Genomic DNA, 26640 nt, shown 5'->3' with positions numbered 1-26640 from the left:
TTCTGTTTAAGTGACCATGCCACCTGAGATTAGCTCTGCTAATGCATTCCTGGATGCTTACAATGTCAAGTTCTTTCCATTTATCCTCATTTTTAATATGATATTGTCATTGATGCCATCTGTTCACTCCTCTCATCTTTCTCAGGACTCTCATATCTGCGGTCTCTAGTCTTTGGTCAAGTGTTTTACTTCTGACCCAGCTCTCAGATCCATAAGTTAAAACTGGTGTGAACGCTGTCTTGTATACAGCTAATTTAGTGTTCCGACTAATTTCTCTCTTATTCCATATGAATTTATTCAATTGACTTCCTACCATACCAGCTTTGTTGATTCTGTTGTCTACTTCCATATTTAATTTATCATCTTCAGTAAAAATCGTGCCTAAGTAACTGAAATGTTTTACTTTTTCCACAGGTTCCCCGTTCACAACATAGTTGACATTTTCAATGATTCTACCTATTTTCATTGACTTTATCATTTTAATATTAACCTTCATACCATATCCATTACAACAATTATTCAATTTAGTCAAGGAATCTTGCAAACTTGTAGCGGATTTATTTAGAAGTATAACATTGTCCACATAAAGCAAAGAGCTGACATTAACATCTCCAATTTTGATATCACGTTTAATACCACTTTTCTTCATAATGTGATCCATATAGATAATGAATAACAGAGAGGATAATGTACATCCTTGTCTCACACCAGATTTAACATTAAACCATCTTCCTGTACTTCCTTCAATTCTAACTGCTGACTCCCTAATATAGTGCTCTACTCCAATCATCAGGAATTCGTCCCTCTGTCTAGGCTTTCTGCTCAAATAAAGACAAAGTATTGCTTGATATGATGGCCTATTGACACCATATAACTGTAGCATATTGAATAGCTTCTCTCTTGGCACCTTGTCATATGTCTTTTCCAGATTGACAAAACTTAAATACAGATCTTTGTTATACTCCCATACCTTCTCATCTATTTGTCGAAAAGTGAAGATCTCATCCTGACAGCCTCTGTTTGGCCTGAATCCAGCTGGTTCTTCACCAAGCTTTTCTTCCACAATTCTTCTCAACCGTTCCTCAAGTATACTTGTATAGATCTTGCCAGGAACACTCAGTAGGTAAATACCTCTGTAATTCTCGCATTCAGTTTTATTCCCCTTTTTATATATGGGTACTATTAGCGCTCTACTCCAATCATCAGGAATTCATCCCTCTGTCCAGGCTTTCTAAACGATGGAATGCAGCCACTGTAAGACTTTTATACCACCATACTTCAACATTTCTGGTCGAATATCATCTACTCCTGCTGCCTTTCCACATTTCAAGCCTTTGATGCCTTTTTCTACTTCAAGTGTGGATATGTATTCCTTACATGTTTGTTACCACTGTACTATCACTGCTTGTTTCATTTAACAATTTTTCAAAGTAATTAGTCCATACTTCAAGGATATCTTTTTCTTCCGTTTTCATGCCACCTTTATAATCTCTAACTCCTTTTACAGCACTCTTTCCTCCATTTCTAAACTTCTTCAACAACTTCCAGAATATCTTGCCACCTTCTTGATATTTATTTTCTATGTTCTTGCCAAATCCTCCCATGACTTTTGTTTAGCTAGTTTTACACAATGTTTTGCTTTCTTACATTTGTCTCTGTATTCTCTAAGAGCAAAAGCTGACTTATTTGACAAGAACTTTTGATATGCTTTCTTCTTTTCCTTCACTGCCTCTTTAACTTCCTGTGTCAACCATGGAGTTCTGATTTTTCTGTCTTTGCAGACAACTTCACCATATGCCTCTCTGGCTGAATCAGTCAGGGTTTTCTTCAAGGCTTGCCACTGAATCTCCAAGGATATCTTTTTCTTTTCCTTCACTACCTCTTTAACTTCCTGTGTCAATCATGGAGTTCTGATTTTTCTATCTTTGCAGACAACCTCACCATATGCCTCTGGCTGAATCAATCAGGGTTTTCTTCAAGGCTTGCCACTGAATCTCCAAGGTTTGGTTCCTGTTCTCAAACTCTTTCATTTTTTCTTCAATAATCTTTGTGTGTTTTAGTCTACACTTCACATCTGAGAGCTGCTCAACTTTTATTCGCTTTAAAACTTTCTTACATGTTATTCTTTTCAATATGAAATTCAATTTTATCCTGCTCAAGACTACATAGTGATCGCTTTCAATTTCAAATCCTCTGCACACTCTGGTGTTCTGCACCAGGGAGAAAACATCACTATCAACAATAACATAGTCAATGAGACTCTTCTTATTCCTTGCCTCTTCTCTCCATGTGAATTTGTGCACATTTTTATGTTGGAACATGGTGTTAGTAATAACCAGTCCAAGTTCTGAGCAGATATCCAATAGGTATTTGCCATTATTATTAGCTTTGCTCTTTTCTCCAAATTTTCCCAAAATATTTTTGCATGTCTGACAATCATTTCCTACTCTGCTATTTAGATCCCCAACAAGGACCAACTTTTCCGTTTTCATTGTGTCAGTTGCTTTCTCTAAAGCATCAAATAATTCCTTCACTTTTACCTTAGTAGAACCTTCTTGTGGACCATAGGCACAAATAAGTCTCATTGTCCAGTTCCCCATTCTAATATTAGCCCACATCACACTACTTGAGACTGCCTGCCATTCAAGAAGATTAGCCTCGTAATTTGTGTTGAATACTATGGCTACTCCTTCTTTTCCTTGATTGTCATTGCCTGAATATAACATTTTGTATTTATTGCTCAGAAAGATCTCACCAGTTTTTGTCTTTTTTGTTTTGGTCACCCGTATAATGTCGATCTGGTACTTATCTAATTCCTCAGCTAGCTCCATTTCTTTGCCATTCAGGCTTCTTATGTTGATAGTACCAATCTTTAACTCTGGTGATGTTGAGTTGGGTTGTGCTTTCAGATTTGTTCCAGTAGCTGACTTTTTGCTGTTCCCCCTTGTTCCCTGGTGAAAACAACAGTGGCCTTGTTTACTCGGGCGATGCCCCAGCCGGCATGAAATTTTGTCACATTGTACCATCATTTTGTATATTGGTTTAAGCCAATAAGAATACAATTTGGTCGACTAAATCCCAAATTGCCAGCCCATACTCGTTCGTTCAGTATCCAGGTAGATACCCAACAATGTGCACCACGAGAAGATGAGGATTGGACATTAGGTGAGATGCCCTGGTTAGTTCTCCACATTCCTTTAAAGGTTATGTGGAGGTCTCCTCTCAGTTATACAGCTTTGACCCTTAAGCACCCCAATTTGTATCATAACCTGTTTATTTCTGCACATCAGGGTTTTCTGCTGCATTGCTATTATCCGATGTGACATCTTCACAAGCCTGAAGTTCGATGAGGAAGCACCCTCTATGGGTGCTGTTGGGTGGGAGGCTTAAGAATTAGTTTTCAAAAGCTTGGGTAGTTTAATACAACTATATTTATTAAGATTACATTGATTTTTTTAAATCTGCTGCTGATTCTAATAGAAGGCTTTCAAATTTTTATTTGTTGTGGCCAAGCATAGTAGCTTGCTTCTATTTGATTCTTTGCAAGGTATCCAAGACATGATCAGCTACACCTGACTCACCATACCTATGGCTGCAGATGTATATTTTATGTTCTTTTAGGCAGATCTTTGCAGATCTTCCAGTTTTACCATAATATAAATTGCAAGACCAAGGAACCCTGTAAACACACCTGGAACAGAGAGACAGGAGGTAGAGGATCCTCGGGAGAGTGGGAGTGGCCTCTTTGAAGTAGTTAAAAAACTCAAACTATTCAGTTTCTGCTCCCCATGGATTATATATGGATTACCAAAATTCATAAACCCAATAATCCTCTCTGTCTCCTACAGTAGATGCCTTTTTTAGATACTTTAATCACAGTCCGTCTCAATGGCATCATTTCTATCTCAATGGCACCATTTCTATCTCTGTTTCCAACTCCCCCCCCCCCCCCCCCCACACACACACAGAAGTAGATACACACACTAATTTTTCCATTCCCTTCCCTCCCAAACAATATGGTGTTATCAAAACAGTTATTAATAAAGTCTCCAATAGCTGTTCTGCACAGGCTGAACTTTCCTTTGTCAGACCTTCTTGTAAAGTGGTTACAAGGCTAAAATAAAAAAAATAAATAAATAAAATAAAATAAATTAATTGTTGTTCCCACTCTTCACATCCCTCTCAACATACTGACTATAGTAATTCCCCTTATATATGGGGCACCTCAAAAAAAAAATAGCTAGAACTCTATAAAAGTGTAATCTCTGCACTGCATTCAAACATCATCTGAAGCCAGCTGATTTTTAAAAAGCCTTCTTAATGTTTTCTTTTGAGAATTGATGGGATCATGATAGTCCAGTGGTTTATAAGTAGTGCGATCTCTGAGTAGCACCACCTTTTTCTGATTATATTCGCAGTAGAGCTCTGGTGATTACCAAGCTACTATTTTTGCATAATTTAGATAATGTGAGTGAGAGAGAGAGAGGAGTTGGCTGTTTGAGAGATTTCTTCTAAATGGTGAAGCTAGAGAAAGGATGTTAGCTACATCAAGCCTGATATTGTGTGATGGTATGAGGCAAGTTGCAAATACTCTGTTCTATATGCAGCATGATGTCTAAAGATGGAAATCAACATGGCACTACTGCAAAGTTGTGGCCAAATCTAAGGATTCTAACAGCTATATCATCAAACCTGTTAGATGAAAGGTTTATGAAACTTGAACAGCTGACTTTTTTGCTGAGAAAATTGCTATTCTCCAACTTTCTATCTGACTAATGTTCTCTTGGCCACATGGCTCAGACACTTGATGTTTTCTTCTTGCATCTTAATAGACAGTACCCCAGAATTCAGTTTACTAGAGAAAAGAATAATAGCCTACCTATTATAGATATTTATAGGGCTTAAAACGGCCTCGCCTACTCCCTGTATACGGGAATAAAAAGGCGTTAGCTGAAGGTTTTTTTTTTTTTTTTTAATCACACATCTTCCCAGTGGCACCCTTTCTCTCTCTCTCTCTCTCTCTCTCTCTCTCTCTGTTTACAGAACACTCAACAAAGTCAAATTGCCATTAGCAGGAAACACAGTACAAAAAATGTGCATACAAGCACTGCATAGGCAATAAGTGGGTAAACAGCTAGAATCAATATTCTTGGCTGTTGGGCTAAAGTTCTGAGAATGAGTGCTTCCCAAACCTTGAGACAATTTCTGAAGCTGAATTTAACAAGTTTGGGTAGTTCCTTAGTTCAGGGTAGTTGTGCAGTTTGTGTTATTTGAACTGCAGTTATCCTAGTGTAGGATATCTGCTATTTAGCGATATCAATTAGCTTACATTATATTATTTATTTATGTTATAACAACTGATTTTGAATATATATATAAAACAGATCTTTTTAGTTTTATTATATATGTAAACATTTCTTAAATGTATAATGATAATGTATTATTTTTTGTAATTAGAATTTTTTTACTAATGTTTTATGTAAAAGAAATCTTTGTATAATTAAGGCCTATCTCAAACTGTTTAATTGCAATAGTTGTTAATAAAAATGGCTCACCTTGAATCTTTTTTTTTTTTTTTATTTTGTTTCACTGGTATGCTATTTTCCATGCCAGGCAGTAATGCACGTTGCAAAAAGTTTATACTTCTGAAGAGGAAATGGATGTAGTGAGAGAGGAAAATAGTTGTGTTGATTGCAACAGTATCTGGAAGAATAGATCTACCTCCACAAGAACAAAATTGAGGATTTTTGGATACAGCTGTTTTTCCCACACTGACTTATGGATATGAGAGTTGAAACCCAAGTCTGATAAGAAAGAAGAAAAGTTCATCATCATCAAATTCCTGACATTTACCCTCAAGGGGGTGTACAGGATATGATAGTACTACATGAAAAATTTACATCATTACTAACTTCCTATCTACAGTTTTCCTCCAAATCAATCTATTACCTGTCAAGGCTCAAACCCTAAAATCTGACAAATTGTCAGATTTTAGAGTTTGTTCCAGTAACTGACTTTTCACTGTTTTCCCTGGTGAAAACAACAGGGGCCTTGTTTAATTGGGCAACGCTCCAGCTGGCATGAAATTCTGTCATGTTGTACCATTATTTAATATTGTGGTTTAAGCCAATAAGAATACAATTTGGTCGGCTAAATCCTAAATTGGCAGCCCATCTTCGTTCGTTCAGTATTCAGGTAGATACCTAACATGTTGCACCACGAGAAGGTGAGGATTGTACATTAGGTCAGAAGCCCTGGGTTCTCCACATTCCTTTAAAGACTATGTGGAGGTCTCCTCTCAGTTATACAACTTTGACCCTTAAGCACCCCAAAAAGGAAAGTTTAGGGGAGAAATATAGCTTAAAGTAATTCTTAAGTCAAAAAAGGTGGAAAAAAGTATTATGAGGGAAACATTTAATGGATAAATTTCTTTCCACGGAAGCTAAAGTTGAATTGTAAACAGAAGTGATAAGAAGAATTATATAGTTTCTCCTAAAGCAACAGACACTTCTTTTTGATACGTTATGCGGTAAACTTTTTTCTTTCTTTTTTTTTTTAAAGAAAAGCGGGTATGAGGTTAGTAATTACATTTTGAATTGGCCATTGCTAAGAGTGGAAGAAACTGTGCTTAATAAGTTTGTATGTGTTCTCTATCAGATCCAGCATTCTTGAAGAGAAGAAATCTTGTGTAATGAAGTTTATGTTCTTTATGTCTGATGTTAAGTTACAGATCCAGAGGTTGTTGAAGAAGCTTAGAAATGGAGGAAAGAGTGTTGTAAAAGGAGTTAGAGATGATAAAGGTGGCATGAAAACAGGTGAAAAAGATATCCTTGAAGTATGAAGTAATTACTTCTAAAAATTGCTAAATGAAACAAGCAGTGATAGCACAGTGGTAAAAAAACACTCAACAGACATACAGTCAGGAATACATATCCATACTTGAAGTAGAAAAAGCCATCAATGGCTTGATATGTGGAAAGGCAGCAAGAGGAGAGATATTTTACCAGAAATGCTGAATATGGGTATAAGAGTCTTACAGTGGCTGCACTGCATAGTTCAGAAAGCCTGGACAGAGGGACGAATTCCTGATGATTGGAGTAGAGCTCTAATAGTGCCCATATATAAAAAGGGAAATAAAACTCAATGTGAGAATTACAGAGGTATTTCCATACTGAGTGTTCCTGGCAAGATCTATGCTAGTATACTTGAGAAACGGTTGAGAAGAATTGTGGAAGGAAAGCTTGGTGAAGAACAAGCTGGATTCAGGCCAAATAGAGGCTGTTAGGATCAGATCTTCACTTTACGACAAATAGTTGAGAAAAAGCATGGGAATATAACAAATATCTGTATTTAAGTTTTGTCGATCTGGAAAAGGTATATGACAAGGTGCCAAGAGAGAAGCTATTTAATACGCTACAGTTATATGGTGTCAATGGGGCATTATATCAAGCAGTACTTAGTCTGTATTTGAGTTGTAAGTCGGCAGTTAGAATTGAAGGAAATACAGGAAGATGGTTTAATGTTAAATCTGGTGTGAGACAAGGATGTACATTATCTCCTCTGTTATTCATTATTTATATGCAGCACATTATGAAGAAAAGTGGTATTAAACATGATATCAGAATTGGAGATGTTAACATCAGCTCTTTGCTTTATGCGGATGATGTTATACTTCTGAATAAATCCGCTACAAGTTTGCAAGATTCCCTGACTAAATTGAATAACTGTTGTAATAGATATGGTATGAAGGTCAGCATTAAAAAGACAAAGACAATGAAAATAGGTAGAATTGTTAAAAATGTCAACTGTGTTGTGAACAGGGAACCTCTGGAACAAGTAAAACATTTCAGCTACTTAGGCACGATTTTTAGTGAAGATGGTAAATTAAATATGGAAATAGACAACAGAATCAACAAAACTAGTATAGTAGGAAATCAATTGAATAATTTCATATGGAATAAGAGAGAAATTAGTCGGAACACTAAATTAGCTGTATACAAGACAGTGTGTAAACCAGTTTTAACTTATGGATCTGAGAGCTGGGTCAAAAGTAAAACACTTGGCCAAAGACTAGAGACCAGAGATGTGAGAGTCCTGAGAAAGATTATAGGCATGAACAGATGGCATCAATGGCAATATCATATTAAAAACGAGGATATTAGGAAAGAACTTGACATTGTTGGCATCCAGGAGTACGTTAGCAGAGCTAATCTCAGGTGGTATGGTCACTTAAACAGAATGGGTGAGGAAAGATTAGCAAAACAAGTGTTCTCTGTCAGGTTGGCAGGAAAACGACCCAGAGGAAGACCAAGATATAGTTGGATTGATACGGTACAATGTGTCTTGGACGATAGAAATATAAGATCTGATAATGATAATATTGGAGTCTTGACAAGTAATAGACTGATTTGGAGTAAAATTGTAGATAGGAAGTTAGTAATGATGTACATTTTTCATGTAGTACTATCATATCCTGTACACCCCTTGAGGGTACATGTCTGGAATTTGATGAAGATTTTTTTTAAAAATCTGCTTCTGATTTCAAAGGGAAAAAAAAAGTCAAGTATGTATTTGCTGCATTGAAGCATAGTAATTTTCCTTCTGTACAAGGTGTTCCAAGCTACAGTTTGATTGACTTGACTGTCCATAATTGTGGTTGAGGACCTTAGACTTAAGGCTTACAGTTTAATCTTCCATTTATTTTTTTTTCTCCCCAGTTGTTTGCATTCATTATTGTAGTTATATACCTTCCAGTCGTTTTCGACTCTTGGTGATCCTGTGAACAAAGGCTGTCCAACCCACTTGGCCTCTTGTCCTTTCTTTCAGTAATTGTAAGTTGAAGTTAAATTCTTTCATGTTGTCCATCCTACTCTTTTGTGATCTTCCCAAACATACTGCCTTTTCCAATAATTCATCAGCTCGCATAATGTCTAAAGTACATAGACTTCTGTTTAACGGTCATTGCCTCCAAGGAGCATACTGTCTATATTCTCTAAAACCATCTTATTGGTCATTCTTGCAGTCCATGAGATTCTTAATAGTCTCCTCTACACCCATAATCCAATTGAATCAGTTCACTTTGTATCTTTCTTCTTAATAATCCAGCTTTCACATCCATACATCACTACTGGAAATACCATTGCTTTGGCAATTCTAACTTTCCTGGCCTTACTCACACCTCTATCTTTCATAATTTTTCAAGGTTGACATCACTTTTTTCCCCATGATTATCCATCTTTTAATTTCATCTTCACATTTACCATCATTTCTGATTCTGGACCCCAGTAAATCAAAACTTTCCACAATTTCTATTTTATCTCCCTTTATTATAAAACTTAAATGTGAAATTAAAGTGATAGTTCTATAATTCTCAATCTCTGGCATTTGATTTTGTTGGGGGATTGGGATGAATACTAATTTTCCAATCTCTAGGTCAGTATATTTTCTTCTGAACCTGTTAACAAATTTCAGTCAATATATTCACTACTTCATCCCCAACTGCTCTCAATAATTCCACTGACACGCCATCAGCTCCAGGAGCTTTTCCTTTTGGCAGTTGTTCCATTGCTGATATCACTCTACTTTTCATTATCATGGGTTTCACAACAAAAGCTCTCCTTACAAATTCTCCTTCAATATTATCTTTCTTGTACAAATCCTTTATAATAATCTTCATGGTGATGCAGACTTATAACAGAGGGGCAGCCGTCAGCCTGGCACACCAAGGTGGTACCTCTAAGCATGGGGGGGAAAGGAATGTGCAACAAAGACCAAATTTGACTAGACTGAGGAACAGTAACGTCAACAAGGCTGATGACAATCCAGCCCACAAAGTCACCAATCAGATCATCATAAAATAACTCAGAAAGACCTTCAAGATAGTAACATGGAACATCAGAGGACTCCTGCAACCTGGGAAACTAGACATAATACAGAATGAAATGGAAGACAATAAGATGCTAATCTTAGGGTTGGCTAAAACTCACTGGGAAGAACATGGTCATTTTACAACACATAAGGGAAACAAGGTGTTTTTCTCTGGTCCAGACCATAACAGTGAAAAGGGAGTTGCTATCATTGTTCTTGTGATGGCATTGTTCTAATAAAAAACATAAGTAAAGCAGTAAAAGGATACACCCCAGTCATTGACAGAATCATAACACCAACCCAATTCCAACAACGCTGATACAAAGTTTATGCACCCACATGAAATGCAGAAGATGAAGTAAGTGAGGAATTCTACAATGACCTAAATGAAACTATGGATACAATACCAAGAAAGGATATTCGAATAGTTCTAGGAGACTTCAATGCTAAGGTGGGACTCAGTGCACATGGTGATCACTTAAATGGAATCATGAAAATACGTACTGGGAATTAGAAATGAATGAGCGCTAGACTATTGGAGTTCTGCATTGAAAGGGAATTAGTAATCGCTAACACTATGTACAAACAGCACAAGAGGAGATATAAACATCGGTAGCACCTGGGAATCAATGTAAAAATCAAATTGACTACATTTTAATTGACAGAAGATGGAAGACACTAAACAATAACACCAAAACACTGCCAGGTGCAGACTGTGGATCAGACCATCAATTATTAATCTCTAATTTAAAGATCCATCTGAAAGCAAACAAGAATAACAACAACAAAAGATGACTTTTCACAAATGGACAACAAATTTACAATGAACATTGAATCAGAGCTCAAGAACCAAAAAACACACCTCAGGAACAAAGCATTGCATCATATTGGACACACCTAAAACAAACCATTGCAAAATTTGCAGCCAAAAACATACCAATAAAAAAGAAGAATGGTAGTCCATGGATTACAAAAGAAACCCTAGAACTCGTTGAAAAAAGGAAACAAATTAAAACAACAGATTGGCAAAACCCAAATTACCTGAACCTGAATAAAGCTATTAACAATCTTGTCAAAAAGATAAAAATGGCTATATACAAAACATCTGTAAAGAAATAGAAAGACACTCCAACTCTAATGTAACAACAGATTTATTCAAGTTGGTTAAGGATGTAACCAAAAAATTCAAACCAAAACTTAATATAATTGCAAAGGAAAACGGCAAGATCTTAAATGACACTAATGACATAGCCAGAAGATGGAAAGAGTATTGTGCTGAGCTTTACAAGGACCCAGCTATTCAACAAGAAGATGAAGGCGCTATGGAAAACATGGAAATGGAACCGGAAATCCTCAAAAGTGAAGTAGAACAAGCAATCAAAAATTAAGGAAAAACAAAGCCCAAGGACCTGGTTCAATACCAGCTGAAATACCTTGGGAGAATGCAGTCAACTGGATACATGATTTATGTAACAATATCTGGAAGATGGCTGAATGACTGGACTAGTTCCACCATTATCCCAATCTACAAAAAAGGCAATCACAACAACTGTGAAAACTACCACACCATTGCCCTTATCTCACATACCAGCAAGATTTTACTACACATTATTAAGGAGAGATTACAAAGTTTTATAGACCATCAGATCTCGGAAGAACAAGCAGGATTCAGAAAAGGTCGAGGGACTAGAGATCATATATCTAACATCAGACAAATAATTGAAAAATCAAGGGAATTCAACTTAAGAATTTATCTTTCTATCTATATCTATCTGTAAGCCTTAATCTATGCTTTATAGATTACTCCAAGGCCTTTGACTGCATGAGGTGGGATATCTTATGGATATCATGCAAGAATCAGGAATACCAAACCATCTAATAACCTTAAAGAACTTATATCAAGGAAATCAAGCAACGGTAAGAATTGAAAACTCATTGTCCCTTGCATTCCAATTTGATAAAGGATCAATACAAGGATGCATACTCTCACCATTACTATTCAACCATTACAGCAAAACTATAATGAAAGGATCTCTAGAATAGTGGAATGGAGGCATTAAATTTAGTGGCCAAACAGTCACTAACCCACTATCGTGGGTTAGTGACTGTTCGGATACAGATGACAGTGATAATAGCAACAAGCGAACAGGAATTAAAATCCATCCTAAATCAATTAGAATGGGAAAGCTTAAACCATGGTTTACGAATAAATCAAGATAAAACCAAAATAATGATTTTAAACAATGCAGAAGAGATAGATATAGAAGGAATTAAAATTGTCTACCATTTCAACTACCTTGGAGTGATGATAACAAAAAAAAAAAAAAGGATGTAAAAACGAGATAAGAAGAAGAATAGCACTAGCTAAGAAAGCAATGACTGATTTAACTACGATCTGGAAAGACAGGCACATCTCCAAAAAGACGAAAATTGAGCTTGTAGAAACCTTAGTTTTTTCGATCTTTCTCTATGCTTCCGAGTCTTGGACAGTGACAAAATATGACAAAAGAAGAATCGAGGCATTCGAGCTCTGGTGCTGGAGAAGATTGTTAGGAATGTCTTGGACAGAAAAACAAACAAATAAAAGTATCCTAGAAGAACTGAATATCCACACAAGACTGATAAACATAATTGAAAAGATAAATTTAGTTTAATCCTTTATCCAAGTGTGAGCAAACAAAGTTTGCGCCTGAAAATATCTTCAGGACTGAATATGGTGTTGTACTACCTTACCGGGGTAGGTGGTACAACACCAGGCAACTCGTGCAAAGGTGGAGCAAGCCACCAACACTCCTATCCCAGTATCTCCCATAATGCAAAACACATCTCCTTGCGGATATATATAATGTTATGCATTAAGGGATTGGCCACTACACAGACTAGTTTCGACATTTATTGAGGTCTCTTCAGTGGGAGCCAGGCCCAGAGTTGGAGATACCAGGCAGAAGCAATAGTGAGGTCATCTTTACCTATAGGAGATGCCAAAAATTATACATATCTGCAAGGAGATGTGTTTTGCATTATGGGAGATACTGGGATAGGAGGGTTTGTAGCTTGCTCCACCTCTGCTACGAGTTGCCTGGTGTTGTTGTACTACCTACCCTGGTAAGGTAGTACAACACCATTTTCAGGCACAAACTTTGTTTGCTCACACTTGGATAAAGGGTTAAACTAAATTTATTATAGTCTAACCAAGTGAAAAATAAACTTTCAACATCTTTCTCTAAATCCAGAGTAATTTAATAAAAAAAAGGTGACATACCTTTAGGCAACTCCTATAGGTAACGATGACCTCACTATTGCTTCTGCCTGGTATCTCCAACTCTGGGCCTGGCTCCCACTGAAGAGACCTCAATAAAGGTCGAAACTAGTCTGGGTAGTGGCCAATCCCTTAATGCATAACATTATACATATCTGCAAGGAGATGTGTTTTGCATTATGGGAGATACTGGGATAGGAGTGTTGGTAGCTTGCTCCACCTTTGCTACATGTTGCCTGGTGTTGTACCACCTACCCCGGTAAGGTAGTACAACACCATATTCAGTCCTGAAGATATTTTCAGGTGCAAACTTTGTTTGCTTACACTTGGATAAAGGATTAAACTAAATTTATTATAGTGTAACCAAGTGAAAAATAAACTTTCAACATAATTGAAAAGAGAATACTGCAATATTTTGGACACATGTAGAAGGGAAGGCAACTGCCTGGAAAAAATAATCATCCAGGGTAAACTATGTGGGAAAAGAAAAAGAGGAAAACCCCCAAACAGGTGGATTGACCAAATATCAAGAATCACTGGACTTAAACTAGAACAAGCAAAAAGAGAAGCACAGGGGGGAGAAAGAAATGCGAAGCATCATCAGGAAGGTCATGAGTTCTCAGACATGAGGAGATCTGAGAGAAAGAACATATCCTTTACATACTCTTTTCATCTTTTTTTCACTGTTGTCCTTCCATTAGACATTTACCTGAATTGCTCTTTACAACTCCTAATTTAGGGATAAACTTCTGTGTAACAGCATTTAATTTTCTAAACAGAACTTATATTCTACCCATAATGTTTGCTTTCTTCGATTTTCTTGCACCTTTTGTTTAGATGTTTTAACTTATCTTTCCTTACCTGTCTTCGGAAAGCTGCACTCAGTTGTCTAATCCTTTGAATGATATAATCACGTAATCACAAGAAAGATATTTATTTAACCAAATATTTCGGTCTGGAAATAGCAGACCATCGTCGGTGGTATTACAAGAACAGTTTAAAAAATATACAAGCTAGAATACTAACAATAGATCGTTGAAATTAGAACATGCCGCGTGATGTTATATCACTAAGTATGAAACGAAATATTTTGAAGTAGAAACATGATTGAATTTGCTATTAAAAAAAAAAAAAAAAAAAAAAAAAAAAAAAAAAAAAAAAAAAATTAATGAGTAATCTTGATTAGGCTTTCCCAGATTTTTGATATAGATATGCAGTCATTACGATTCAGGTTGGGATGATGGAGCAAGGCCTCCACGCTTTCCTTGAACAAACGTTCGAACCTATAACGGGATCTATGTAAGAGGCGCGTTTTGGACCAAAGGATGCTGTGGTCAGTTTCAATCCCGTGTTGAGCCAAACCAGACTTTTCAGGTTTATTGTGAAGAATGGATGATTGATGTTCTTGGATTCTTTTTTCAAGAGAACGTCCAGTCTGTCCAAAGTAAGAGAGATCACAGTTGCAAGGAATTTGATAAACTCCAGGAAGAGATAAAGTTGAGCTTACTTAGTGATATAACATCACGCGGCATGTTCTAATTTCAACGATCTATTGTTAGTATTCTAGCTTGTATATTTTTTAAACTGTTCTTGTAATACCACCGACGATGGTCTGCTATTTCCAGACCGAAATATTTGGTTAAATAGACGCCTCCGTAGCGCAATTGGAAGAACGATGGTATATTGCGCCCTTCGATTGGAATAGGCCTAAGTTCGATTCTCGTCGCGACGGGAGGAATCTTTATCTGGTAGATTTCAATCGAAGGTGAGTTAGCCGATCTCATACGGAGGTAGCAGGGTTTTTTCTCCCGGAAACTCGGGTTTTTCATCCCGCATACATACAAATCGGCCCTTCAGAACACACGCAATTTACAGACAAAAATTACTGTTGTGGTGGTGTTGAAGGTGGGCGGTAGATGGCGTTGATGGAGATGATTCGTAGTAGAGGTTAGGTGTAGAGATAGTTGTTGGTGTCCTCCCGCGATGAGTCTTCGGACTCCTTGGAGGTATTAGGAATAATAATAATAATAATAATAAATATCTTTCTTGTGATTACGTGATTATATCATTCAGTCTTATGTCGCAAGTATCCTTAAAACAACCAATGTCTAATCCTTTCTTTGTTTCTCTGAGGTTTCATTTTTCTTCTTTCCTCTGCTATTTGAATAGCTTCTTCTGACAACGGTTTACAATCTTTCTTGTTGCTTTATTAAGAATCTTCCTTACTGCTTCTATGACTGTACATTTTGTTTCTTCCCACAGTTCTTCTAATTCTCTTCCTGTCTTCTCCAAACTTTTTAATTCCTTTCTCACTTCTACTTTAAATACTTCATTAATAGGATCTAAATCAAATCTGATACTGCCCTTTTGTTTCTTCTTAGCCCTTAATTTCAATTTAACTTCAGCTATCAATAATTCATGATCTGTCCTGCAGTCTGTACCAGGTGTTTTTGTTGCTTGGATAGCACTCTCCACCTTCTGCTGGCAACATTATAATCTATCTAATTTCTATATTCTCCATTAGGTAAGACCATGTGTACAATCTTCTTTTATGTTGTTGGAAGCAAGTGTTTGCAATAAAGCAACTGTTGTCAACACAAAACTCCAACACCCTTTCTCTTGCTTAATTCCTTACTCCTAAACCAAATTTTCCAGTAATGCCTCGTTCTTCTTTTTCACTCACTTTTGCGTTTCAGTCACCTAATATCAAAAGAAAACCTGTTTTATCAGTACTGTGTACTACTTGTTGCAAGCTGTAAAAATTCTACCTCATCTTCACTTGAATCTGCAGTGGGTGCATACAAGGGTAACATTTGCTAGGTATGCAGCTGTATGCACCCACTGCAGATTCAAGTGAAGATGAATCTGCAGTGGGTGCATACAGCATATTCTCTTCTAACGATGAATGTTACCCCATTTCTTCGAAGGTTTTCATGTCCAGAGTAATACATCATGAAATCATCGGTATCAAAGTGACCCATTTCTGTTCATCTCAGTTCACTGATTCCTAACATCTTAACTCGAGTTCTCATTTCTTTCTTCACCAGTTCCAGTTTTCCTTGATGCATACTTCTTACATTCCATGTTCCTATTTTATGTAAATTAGTTAAGTGGATATAAGAAGTATGTATCAAGGAAAACTGGAACTGGTGAAGTATAAGAAATCATCAGGGGCAAATACATAAGTAGAATACGTAAAGTGCTTTCAGTTGTGTTCGAGCTTCACCAAATGCAAGTCTCAAGGACAGTGCAACAAAAGGCGGCAAACATTTTAGGATGTACCGCGTTTGGTAAATAAGATTGTTTTTTGTGTTCTGTGGGAAACAGAAGTAATCGACAACTTATGGTCACAACACTTTTTGCTTTGGAGTATTAGGGATTCTCAACCCTTAGTACAGAGACCGGAAAGGAAGTATAAAAAATCATCAGGGATGAATCGAGTCGGGCAATCTCTTCTTGTAGTGTCTCGATCCAGCATCGTGGACGTGGGTCTGTTAGAAGTTTGGAAAGAAGCTGTGGGTGCCAGGAGGTATCAAGGAGAAGAAAAGTCGAACCAGCACGCCTTTCCAGTAAGATAGTCTGTCGTGTGCCTTGGACGCCGAAAGCCGTCGGCTGACCTAGAAAGCATCGGTGCAATATGCATCAAGCTCCTGGAGTTCTACACGATGCTACGGTGCTAAAGGAAAGAAGCCCGCACGAATGTTGAGGCCCAAGATGGAAAAACAGTCAGTGGAACCACTAAAAGAGATAAGAAAGCCAGTTAAGATATATGTGTGTCAGAGAAGAACTGCGAGTAAAATTTTATGTTTGTTTTACATTACGGAAGATAGACTGATGGTCCAAGGGACACTTATAAAGTTTAATTGTGATTGTTTGTTCCGGACTAAGAAGCTGAAGATTAATTTGTATAATTTAGATATGAGAAATTGAAGTATATATATTGCATGAACAAATTAGCATTGGGATGAGATCATAAATTTTTGAATGATAGTATTGCTGCATGTTTTAATGTATGCACAATTATTGAGATATTATAATTGTTAGCTTTTAATTTTTAGAAAGAGACAACTCATTTGAGAAACTGTATAATTGCATAGTAGTTTAATAAATATGTTTATGTTAAGAATGTGTATTCACTGATCCTTATTCCAATGCACTGTTTCTAAATAAAAATGAACCTGTGGACGAAGGTAAATAAGAGTAGCCATGACTGTCCATAAAGCTTAAGATAGATCTAGAGAGATTCTACAGGTAATCTTAATTATATTTAATACCCATAAAGGGGGAATCTTGGTGGCACAGTTGTAACATTAAATAAATTTTCCAAAGTTCCTAAAGTATTAGATAACCTGTAGTAATTTAAGGTAAAGAGTAAAAGCGTGATAATAGAGTAAAGAGAACATAAAGTAAATAATAGCATAATATTACAGTTTCCATATTGTATCCCAGATTATGTTGCTGTGACAGAGATCAAAATATGGAACATTAAATCTATCTCCAATTTTGTGCTATTTTCATTGAATTAAAACTTAGCATTATGTGCCTATCATAGTTACTGAGAATCTAAACCCAATCTTTGATATACAGGAATCATAAATTGATGTTCCCTGAATCAGTGGAATCAAGTGTAACTGAACTTAGTTGTGGTGTGTGTGTGTGGGAGGGTTATACTAGCAGTTCTAAGTGACCATATCAATATCCTAAGAATGATCCTGAAATGAAGAAATCCAAAGCATCCAGTAATTCTCTGCTTGCATGTAGTCTGGCTGCTTTTTATTTTTCTGCATAATCCTGGAATCCTGCCCTAGAGATGAAACATGGAAATTTTTCAAGCCTCTAGTAAGCAGGCAATGAAATTCATCTCCCACCTGATATCATTAACAAATCTGTGTGTGTGTGTGTGTGTGTGTGTGTGTGTGTGTGTGTGTGTGTGTGTGTGTGTGTGTGTATGTGTGTGTGCACACACACACTATCTTCTCGGCCAACAAAGGCATTGTCTGACCACAGTGAGTTGAGAAAGATTTTGGTCATATGGAATTAACTTTGATTAATGAATCCATTCTTGTATTGTAATCCTCTGATATCAATGAAAGGATACACCACATCAGAATAAAAAGTGTTATGGAACAGGATGGAAGGCATATATGTTCGCACTTATCTAACAGAGGACTCTGTAGAATTTGAGATAGAAAATCAGTAAGATTGCATTTAGAGGTATTAGCATTAGTTCCTGTGATAACAGAAGTACTAATATTGCACCAAGAATGAAAGGAGCATGAAGGTTTGGATGAAGGAGAACATTGAAAGGATGAAATTAAAGGGAAACATTACAAGTCATGGACATCCAAGCAATGATTTAAGAAATAAAATAGATAAGAACCATGGGTGGAAAAGCCAGATAAAGTGGAAGACATGAAAAGGATGATAGAGAGTGCATTTTGGATGAAGGAATAATGAGGAGGTCAAGCGATTAATAATCTTCATGATTAATAAATTTGAGAAATATTAACTGAAAGAGTAGCAAAGGAAAAGTAATTTATCATGGGTTTGATCAAATAAGGTATTCAATAAATAAATATTGTACTAGCAGATGTTTTTCAAATATTAGTCAGTTGGACTACTATGATTGGTGTATAGAGTAAAAAAATGATCCCATATAGTTCTATTTGAGATGTCATTTTGAGGTTTTAAGTTTTCAACACATTATCTAGGATTTCAGCTTGATCTCGTCTGTAGGATAGTTTTCTTGAGTGCTGGAGTATAAGAGGATATGACTGAGACTAAATTCTCTTATTTTTAATTTATTATTTTCTTCCAAAGTTGCTGATTTTCAGCATTCTCTTTGAGCCAGCAAGGAAAGTATTCTAAGTAAATATGGTTGTTATTTAAGATTTTCTTCATTCATTGGGGGAGGGAGAAATTACTTCCATGAACACTAAGAAATTTTGGTTTTTTAAAAAACTGGACTGTACCACAATGTACTCACATCCTGGTGCTGGTTATTTTTTTTTTTCATTCATCAGAAACTCTTCATAGAATTGACTGTAATACCCAAAGTCACAGAACATTAAAGCTTTCATTGAAGCTGGTTTTCTTTTTTAGCAAGTAAAACAGTATCTCTTACTGATTTATATAGAGTGTACCACACAAAATCTGGTATAATGATATTTTTCCTCAACTTAGATGCGTTTACTCTATGAAATGATGCAAGCTAAACAGAGAGCAGAAGAAGCAAGAAGAATGGCTGGTAAAGTTAAATATGAATATGATTCAGATGAAGATATAGAAGGAGGTACATGGGAACATAAGAAAAGAGCAGAAGAGATGGAAAAAACCAAAAGTTAGTTCATGTGTATTTTATTGTATGCCATATCATTTTTTACATTTTATGAAATATTTTTTCCTTGTCATATATGTTGATATAGTTATAAGTCAACAGCAATAAAAAAAAACGATTTTTATTTCTCATGAATAGTATACATAAGCATTCAAAGACATTGCTTTTTGCATGTTTCAAGTATTATTTAATGTAAAAAAAAAAACAGTGCTGCAAGTGCTGTATTTTAAAAAACTTCCGTATTCATGAACTGTACGATATTTCAGTCTTTTAAAAACACACATTCATTGAAGACACACTCCCAACATCCACTGATAGCACTCACCACATGGCATGAGAAGAATGTGGATTTGACATGCTTTGTAACCATATCTTTACTCACTTGCCTGAAGTTCCCCTTACCATCTTAGGTTTCTATCATGGCTTCTCTCTTCTGTCAGTACTCAGACTTTGAAAACCTCATTCCATCATTCTGTTCATATATGCACAATCCCATAGGTCAGATATTATCTTGGTTGATTCCCACTGGATCTTTTCATATGTCTCTCCTCATCTTTTCTGAACTCATGTGACTATATCCAACTACAGTAGTCAAGATATGGTCTTATCAGACTGGGGGAATAAATTCGTGATTTCTGAGTTATTGTTCTCTTCAACACTAATATCTGATGTGTCTTTAACCACCTTAACAGTGTGGCTACTAAACTTTAATTCTATTATCATTCCCAAGTCTCTGGCTTTATTATAGCAAACCACCATTAATGTAATACTCTTTATGCATTGCACCCAGTCCAAATGCATAACCTTGCACTTAGCAACATTGAAATGACATTCAGTGTTACTTGCCTATAAAATCAGTTTTTCTGAGATAAACCTCCAACGATTCTGTACTGGAAATATCCCTTGTCACCTTTTCTAACTTTGCATCATTGCATATATTACTATTCATTTCAAACCCAGTAACTTTAATGTATTAGTTAAACCACAGTTGCCCAAGTGTACCTTTTTTCTCTTAGAGATCACTTCCATGCATATTCTTAGATACCTGTTGGTTAGGCACTTTCTTTTGTCCATGTCATAAGCCATTTTTTACATATCCATCCATCCCTTTGAGTTTATATAGCAGCCTCCCCTGTAAAATTTTATCAAACAGCTGTGAATGCAAATACTTTCAATAGAGGTTAATGAATTACTAATAATTTACAGTTGCTGTATTATAGGAGTGTATATCCAATACGTTGCTGGGATGGAGTGAATTACATGTGATCCCATAATGTCTAGACATGCGTATTCACATAATTAATAAAATAGGTATGATTTTAAATAAGTATGAGGAGATGGAAAGCGATTGTTTGCAAAATATAAATAACCACATTATTGTCTGAAATAGTGTGGCTTCTGTGATCAATCTTTATTGAGGTTGTGGGACAAAAAAAAGTTTTCGAGAGAGAGAGAGAGAGAGAGCCCATTTTCCCATTCCATATATAGACTACCTTGGGAACCAGTTGAAGAGAGGATTAGAAAAAAGTTGCTCTGGTCAGGGACTGGAATTGAACTTAGAATATCTGTCTTTGAGCAGCCTAGTGCTCTGGATGCAAACAGCATTTCCACAGGGCTACACATGCCTAATGCGTGCATTTCTGCTAAATTATAATTCACTGATTATTAACTCTATCCACTCTTTATGTAGTAATATATACATAAATAAATAAATGGAGTGGTTAAGGGTCAAAGCTGTATAACTGAGAGGAGACCTCCACATAGCCTTTAAAGGAATGTGGAGAACCGACCAGGGCTTCTGACCTAATGTCCAATGTGGTGCGGTGCACCCTGTTGGGTATCTACCTGGATACTGAATGAACGAGGATGTGCTGGCACTTTGGGATTTAGCCGAACAAATTGTATTATTGGCTTAAACCAAAATACAAAATGATGGTACAACATGACAAAATTTCATGCCGGCTGGGATGGCACCAGGTTAAACAAGGCCCCCATTGTTTTTGCCAGGGAACCAGGGTGAACTGTGAAAAGTCAACTACTGGAACAAATCTGAAAACACACCCCAACTCAACATCACCAGAGTTAAATATTGGTATCAACATAAGAAGCTTAAATGGCAAAGAAATGGAGCTAGCTGAGGAATTAGATAAATACCAGATCGAAATAATAGGGGTGACCAAAACAAAAAAGACAAAAACTGGTGAGATCTTTCTGAGCAATAAATACAAAATGTTATATTCAGGCAATGACAATCAAGGAAAAGAAGTAGTAGCCATAGTATTCAACACAATAAGAGGCTAATCTTCTTGAATGGCAGGCAGTCTCAAGTAGAGTGATGTGGGCAAATATGAGAACGGGGAACTGGACAATGAGACTTATTTGTGCCTATGGTCCCACAGAAGGTTCTACTAAGGTAGAAGGGAGGAATTTATTGATGCTTTAGAAAAAGCAACTGACACAATGAAAAAGGAAAAGTTGGTCTTTGTTGGGGATCTGAATAGCAGAGTAGGAAATGATTGTGAGACATACAAAAATATTTTGGGAAAATTTGGAGAAAAGAGCAAAGCTAATAATAATGGCAAATACCTGTTGGATTTCTGCTCAGGACATGGACTGGTTATTACTAACACCATGTTCCAACATAAAAATGTGTACAAATTCACATGGAGAGAAGAGACAAGGAATAAGAAAAGTCTCATTGACTATGTTATTGTTGATAGTGATGTTCTCTCCCTGGTGCAGGACACCAGAGTGTACAGAGGATTTGAAATTGGAAGTGATCACTATTTAGTCTTGAGCAGGATAAAATTGAATTTCATATTGAAAAGAATAACATGTAAGAAAGTTTTAAGCAAATAAAAGTTGAGCAGCTCTCAGATGTGAACTGTAGACTAAAATACACAAAGATTATTGAAGTGAAAGAGTTTGAGAACAGGAACCAAACCTTGGAGATTCAGTGGCAAGCCTTCAAGAAAACCCTGATTGATTCAGCCAGAGGGGCATATAGTGAAGTTGTCTGCAAAGATAGAAAAATCAGAACTCCATGGTGGACACAGGAAGTTAAAGAGACAGTGAAGGAAAAGAAGAAAGCATATGAAAAGTTCCTGGCAAATAAATCAGCTTGTGCTCTTAGAGAATACAGAGACAAATGTATTCCAAAGTGTAGACCAAACATTAGAGATGATAAAGGTGACATGAAAACAGGAGAAAAAGATATCCTTGAAGTATGGAATAATTACTTCAAAAAATTGCTAAATGAAAGAAGCAGTGATGACAGCACAGTGGTAAAAAAACACTCAACAGGCATACAATCAGGAATACATATCCATACTTGAAGTAGAAAAAGCCATCAAAGGCTTGAAATGTGGAAAGGCAGCAGGAGTACATGATATTCGACCAGAAATGCTGAAGTATGGTGGTCTAAAAGTCTTACAGTGGCTGCACTGCATAGTTCAGAAGGCCTGGACAGAGAGGCAAATTCCTGATGATTGGAGTAGAGCTCTCATAGTACCCATATATAAAAAGGGAAATAAAAATGAATGTGAGAATTACAGAGGCATTTCTCTACTGAGTATTCCTGGTAAGATTTATGCCACTATACTTGTGAAAGGGTTGAGAAGAATTGTGGAAGAAAAGCTTGGTGAAGAACAAGCTGGATTCAGGCCAAATAGAGGCTGTCAGGATCAGATCTTCACTTTATGACAAACAGTCGAGAAAGCAAGGGAATATAACAAATATCTGTATTTAAGTTTTGTCGATCTGGAAAAGGTATATGACAAGGTGCCAAGAGAGAAGCTATTCAATACGCTACAGTTATATGGTGTCAATGGGGCATTATATCAAGCAGTACTTAGTCTGTGTTTGAGTTGTAAGTCAGCAGTTAGAATTGAAGGAAGTACAGGAAGATGGTTAAATGTTAAATCTGGTGTGAGACAAGGATGTACATTATCCCCTCTGTTATCATTAACTATATGGATCACATCATGAAGGAAAGTGGTATTAAACATGATATCAGAATTGGAGATGTTAATGTCAGCTCTTTGCTTTATGTGAACGATGTTATACTTTTAAATAAATCCGCTACAAGATTCTCTGACTAAATTGAATAGCTGTTTTAATAGATATGGTATGAAGGGCAGCAATAAAAAGACAAAGACAATGAAAATAGGCAGAATCATTGAAAATGTCAACTGTGTTGTGAATGGAGAACCTGTGGAACAAGTAAAACATTTCAGCTACTTAGGAACGATTTTTACTGAAGATGGTAAATTAAATATAGAAATAGACAACAGAATCGGCAAAGCTGGTATGGTGGGAAGTCAATTGAATAAATTCATATGGAATAAGAGAGAAATTAGTCGGAACACTAAATTAGCTGTATACAAGACAGTGTTCAAACCAGCTTTAACTTATGGATCTGAGAGCTGGATCAGAAGTAAAACACTTGACCAAAGACTAGAGACCAGAGATATGAGAGTCCTGAGAAAGATTATAGGCATGAACAGATGGCATCAATGGCAATATCATATTAAAAACGAGGATATTAGGAAAGAACTTGACATTGTCAGCATCCAGGAATGCGTTAGCAGAGCTAATCTCAGGTGGTATGGTCACTTAAACAGAATAGGCGAGGAAAGATTAGCAGTACAAGTGTTCTCTGCTAGTTTGGCAGGAAAAAGACCAAGAGGATGACCAAGATATAGATGGATTGATATGGTAAAAAGTGCCTTAGATGATAGAAATGTAAGATCTGATAATGTTGGAGTCTTGACAAGTAACAGACTGATTCGGAGGAAAATTGTAGATAGGAAGTTAGTAATGATGTAAATTTTTCATGCAAAGCTATCATATCCTGTACACCCCTTGACTGTACATAGCTGGAATTTGATAATGATATACATAAATACTTTTCAGTCATCATTAGATTTATCCTTCTGTTTGAGAATTCTTTGTCACATGAGCTTTTTGTGAGCAGCTCTTCACATGTTATGAATAATAGATGCATTCCTCTTGTTATAATAGATATGATTAATTTTTATTCACAAATGGGTGAATTAATTAGTAATTGGGAAGAATAGATGTAGTAAATAATTACTACATCTATTCTTTCCAAAGACAATCATGAAACTGTCCCTGTATGTATAGTAAAAAAAAAACATGCATCACCTACAGATACTATACTGTAGATGCAAGGAAAACAAGTATTGCTAAATACAGTACAGAGACAATATAAATGCAACTAGAATGAAAATGACCTTACTTAATGAAAAACATCTCTCTCTCATTGACACTATACTACATACGCACAATCAAAAGTTTTATCATAGCATCAAAAGCAGTATCTAACTAAATACATTTGTAATCACCCTCTCTTTCAAATTTTTCAGAAAATATTTGAAAGATGATGTTATCACAAATGTATTTTTTTTTGCTGAAAATACATGGATATCTGTTTATAATGTGGTCTTTGAATGCAGAAAGAAAATGATTAATGTAAAGCAAATAAAGATGTGTGTATATGTAGTTTTATATATACTGTATATTATCACGTATAATGCGAAAAATTTATGGTAAAAAATACTACTTAAAGTTAGGGGTTCGCATTATATGCGGATCCTAAAAAATATAACATCTTATTAGACTTGCATACACAATATATACTACCTAATGCCTATGCAACCAAATCTACTTACATTCGGTGACCGAGCGCACATCATATCTGCGCATAAAGCCAGTAATGTAAGTAGTGCTAATGATAGAGCACAGTTAGGTATATCGGTTTAACCACGGTTCATTTTAAATATTATTCGTTAAACAAACTTAGACTGAAAATGAGCCAACAGAAATGTAAACGTTCATCTTTTGAAGCAGGATTTAAATTGCGTGTCGTGCAGTTTGCAGAAGAACATAATAACAATGTTGCTATGAGAGAATTTGGTGTAGCAGAAAGTAAAATTAGACTTTGGCATAAGCAAAAGAACAGTCTTGAAAAAATCCCCAAAACGAAACATGCCCGTCATGGAGATGTAGCATCCTTTCCAGAACTCGATGAAGAACTTCAGTGAATGAATTTTGACGCAACGACAAGATGGCATTATATTAACAAGAAATGCAATTCATTTTCGAGTTCTTCAACTCAAGAATGGTGAATTCAAGGACACACCAGGTATTTCATATTTTCTTGCTTTGCCTGGGTGGTGCAACAGATTTATGGAACGCAAAGCATTAACATTATGACACCGAACAAAAATTGAGCAGAAGTTACCAAAGCAGCTTGAAGAAAAAGTGCAGTCCTTCCATAAATTTATCATAAAATTATGGAAGTGTCACGGATATGAACTCTCCCAAATTGGCAGTATGTATGAGACGCCCATGTACTTTGATGTGCCTGGGAATCGAACAGTAAACTCAGTTGGTGAAAATGGTGTCTTCATAAAAACAATGGGACATGAAAAAACGCATTTTACCATTGTTCTAGCATGCATGGCATACGGAACCAAATTAAAACCGACAGTGATATTTAAATGGAAGAAAATTTCGAAGCATATGAAATTTCCACCAGGTGTAATTGTTTGTGCCAATCAGAAAGGTTGGATGGATGAAGAAAGTGTACAATTGTGGATGGATCAATTATGGAACATACGTCCAGGTAGCTTGTTATGTCAACAAAGCATGCTAGTCTGGGATATGTTCTGGGCGCATTTAACGGAGGCAAGGAAAGAGAAAGCACAGGAGCTATGTACAGACCTAGCAGTCATACCGGATGGTCTAACTTCTGTTTTGCAGCCGCTTGATGTCAGCTTGAATCAGCCATTTAAAGATCCCTTACGTGAAAAACGGAGAGAATGGGTGTCATCTGGTTTGGTGAAGATAAGGGTGGGAATTTTCAGAAGCCCGAAATCACCCTAGTCACCAGCTGGGTTAAAGAAGTATGGGATTCGATACCATCTAAAATGATTCAATGTTCATTTCTTAAATGTGGAATAATTAATTCAATGGATGGATCTGAAGATCACGTCATATACGAAAGCGAGGATGATGCACAACAAAATGGAGAGCATGAAGACAATGACGACAACTGCTACACTGATGACGCAATCCCTACAGATGAATTTATAAATGAAATATTTGATGACTCAAAAGATGAAGAAGAATTTAAAGGATTTTGACATTTTGT

General features: G+C 36.3%; 1 protein-coding gene across 1 annotated transcript in view; it reads left to right on the top strand.

The window, feature by feature from the left end:
• The window catches only part of LOC150098155 (SURP and G-patch domain-containing protein 1-like), a 292494-nt gene that overhangs the window by 199858 nt on the left and 65996 nt on the right, over window positions 1-26640 (top strand). Inside the window, exon 9 of the mRNA XM_090406236.1 lies at window positions 19310-19466. Within this exon, the coding sequence (XP_090262362.1) occupies window positions 19310-19466 (157 nt within the window). The remainder of the gene's footprint in view (window positions 1-19309; window positions 19467-26640) is intronic.

This window comes from Typopeltis vanoorti, chromosome 16, assembly GCF_054136105.1.
Source record: "Typopeltis vanoorti isolate ZY-2024b chromosome 16, IOZ_Tvanoo_1.0, whole genome shotgun sequence".
Taxonomy (NCBI): domain Eukaryota; kingdom Metazoa; phylum Arthropoda; class Arachnida; order Uropygi; family Thelyphonidae; genus Typopeltis; species Typopeltis vanoorti.
Note: the sequence above shows the minus strand (reverse complement) of the source record. Positions and strands in the feature narration are given on the sequence as shown.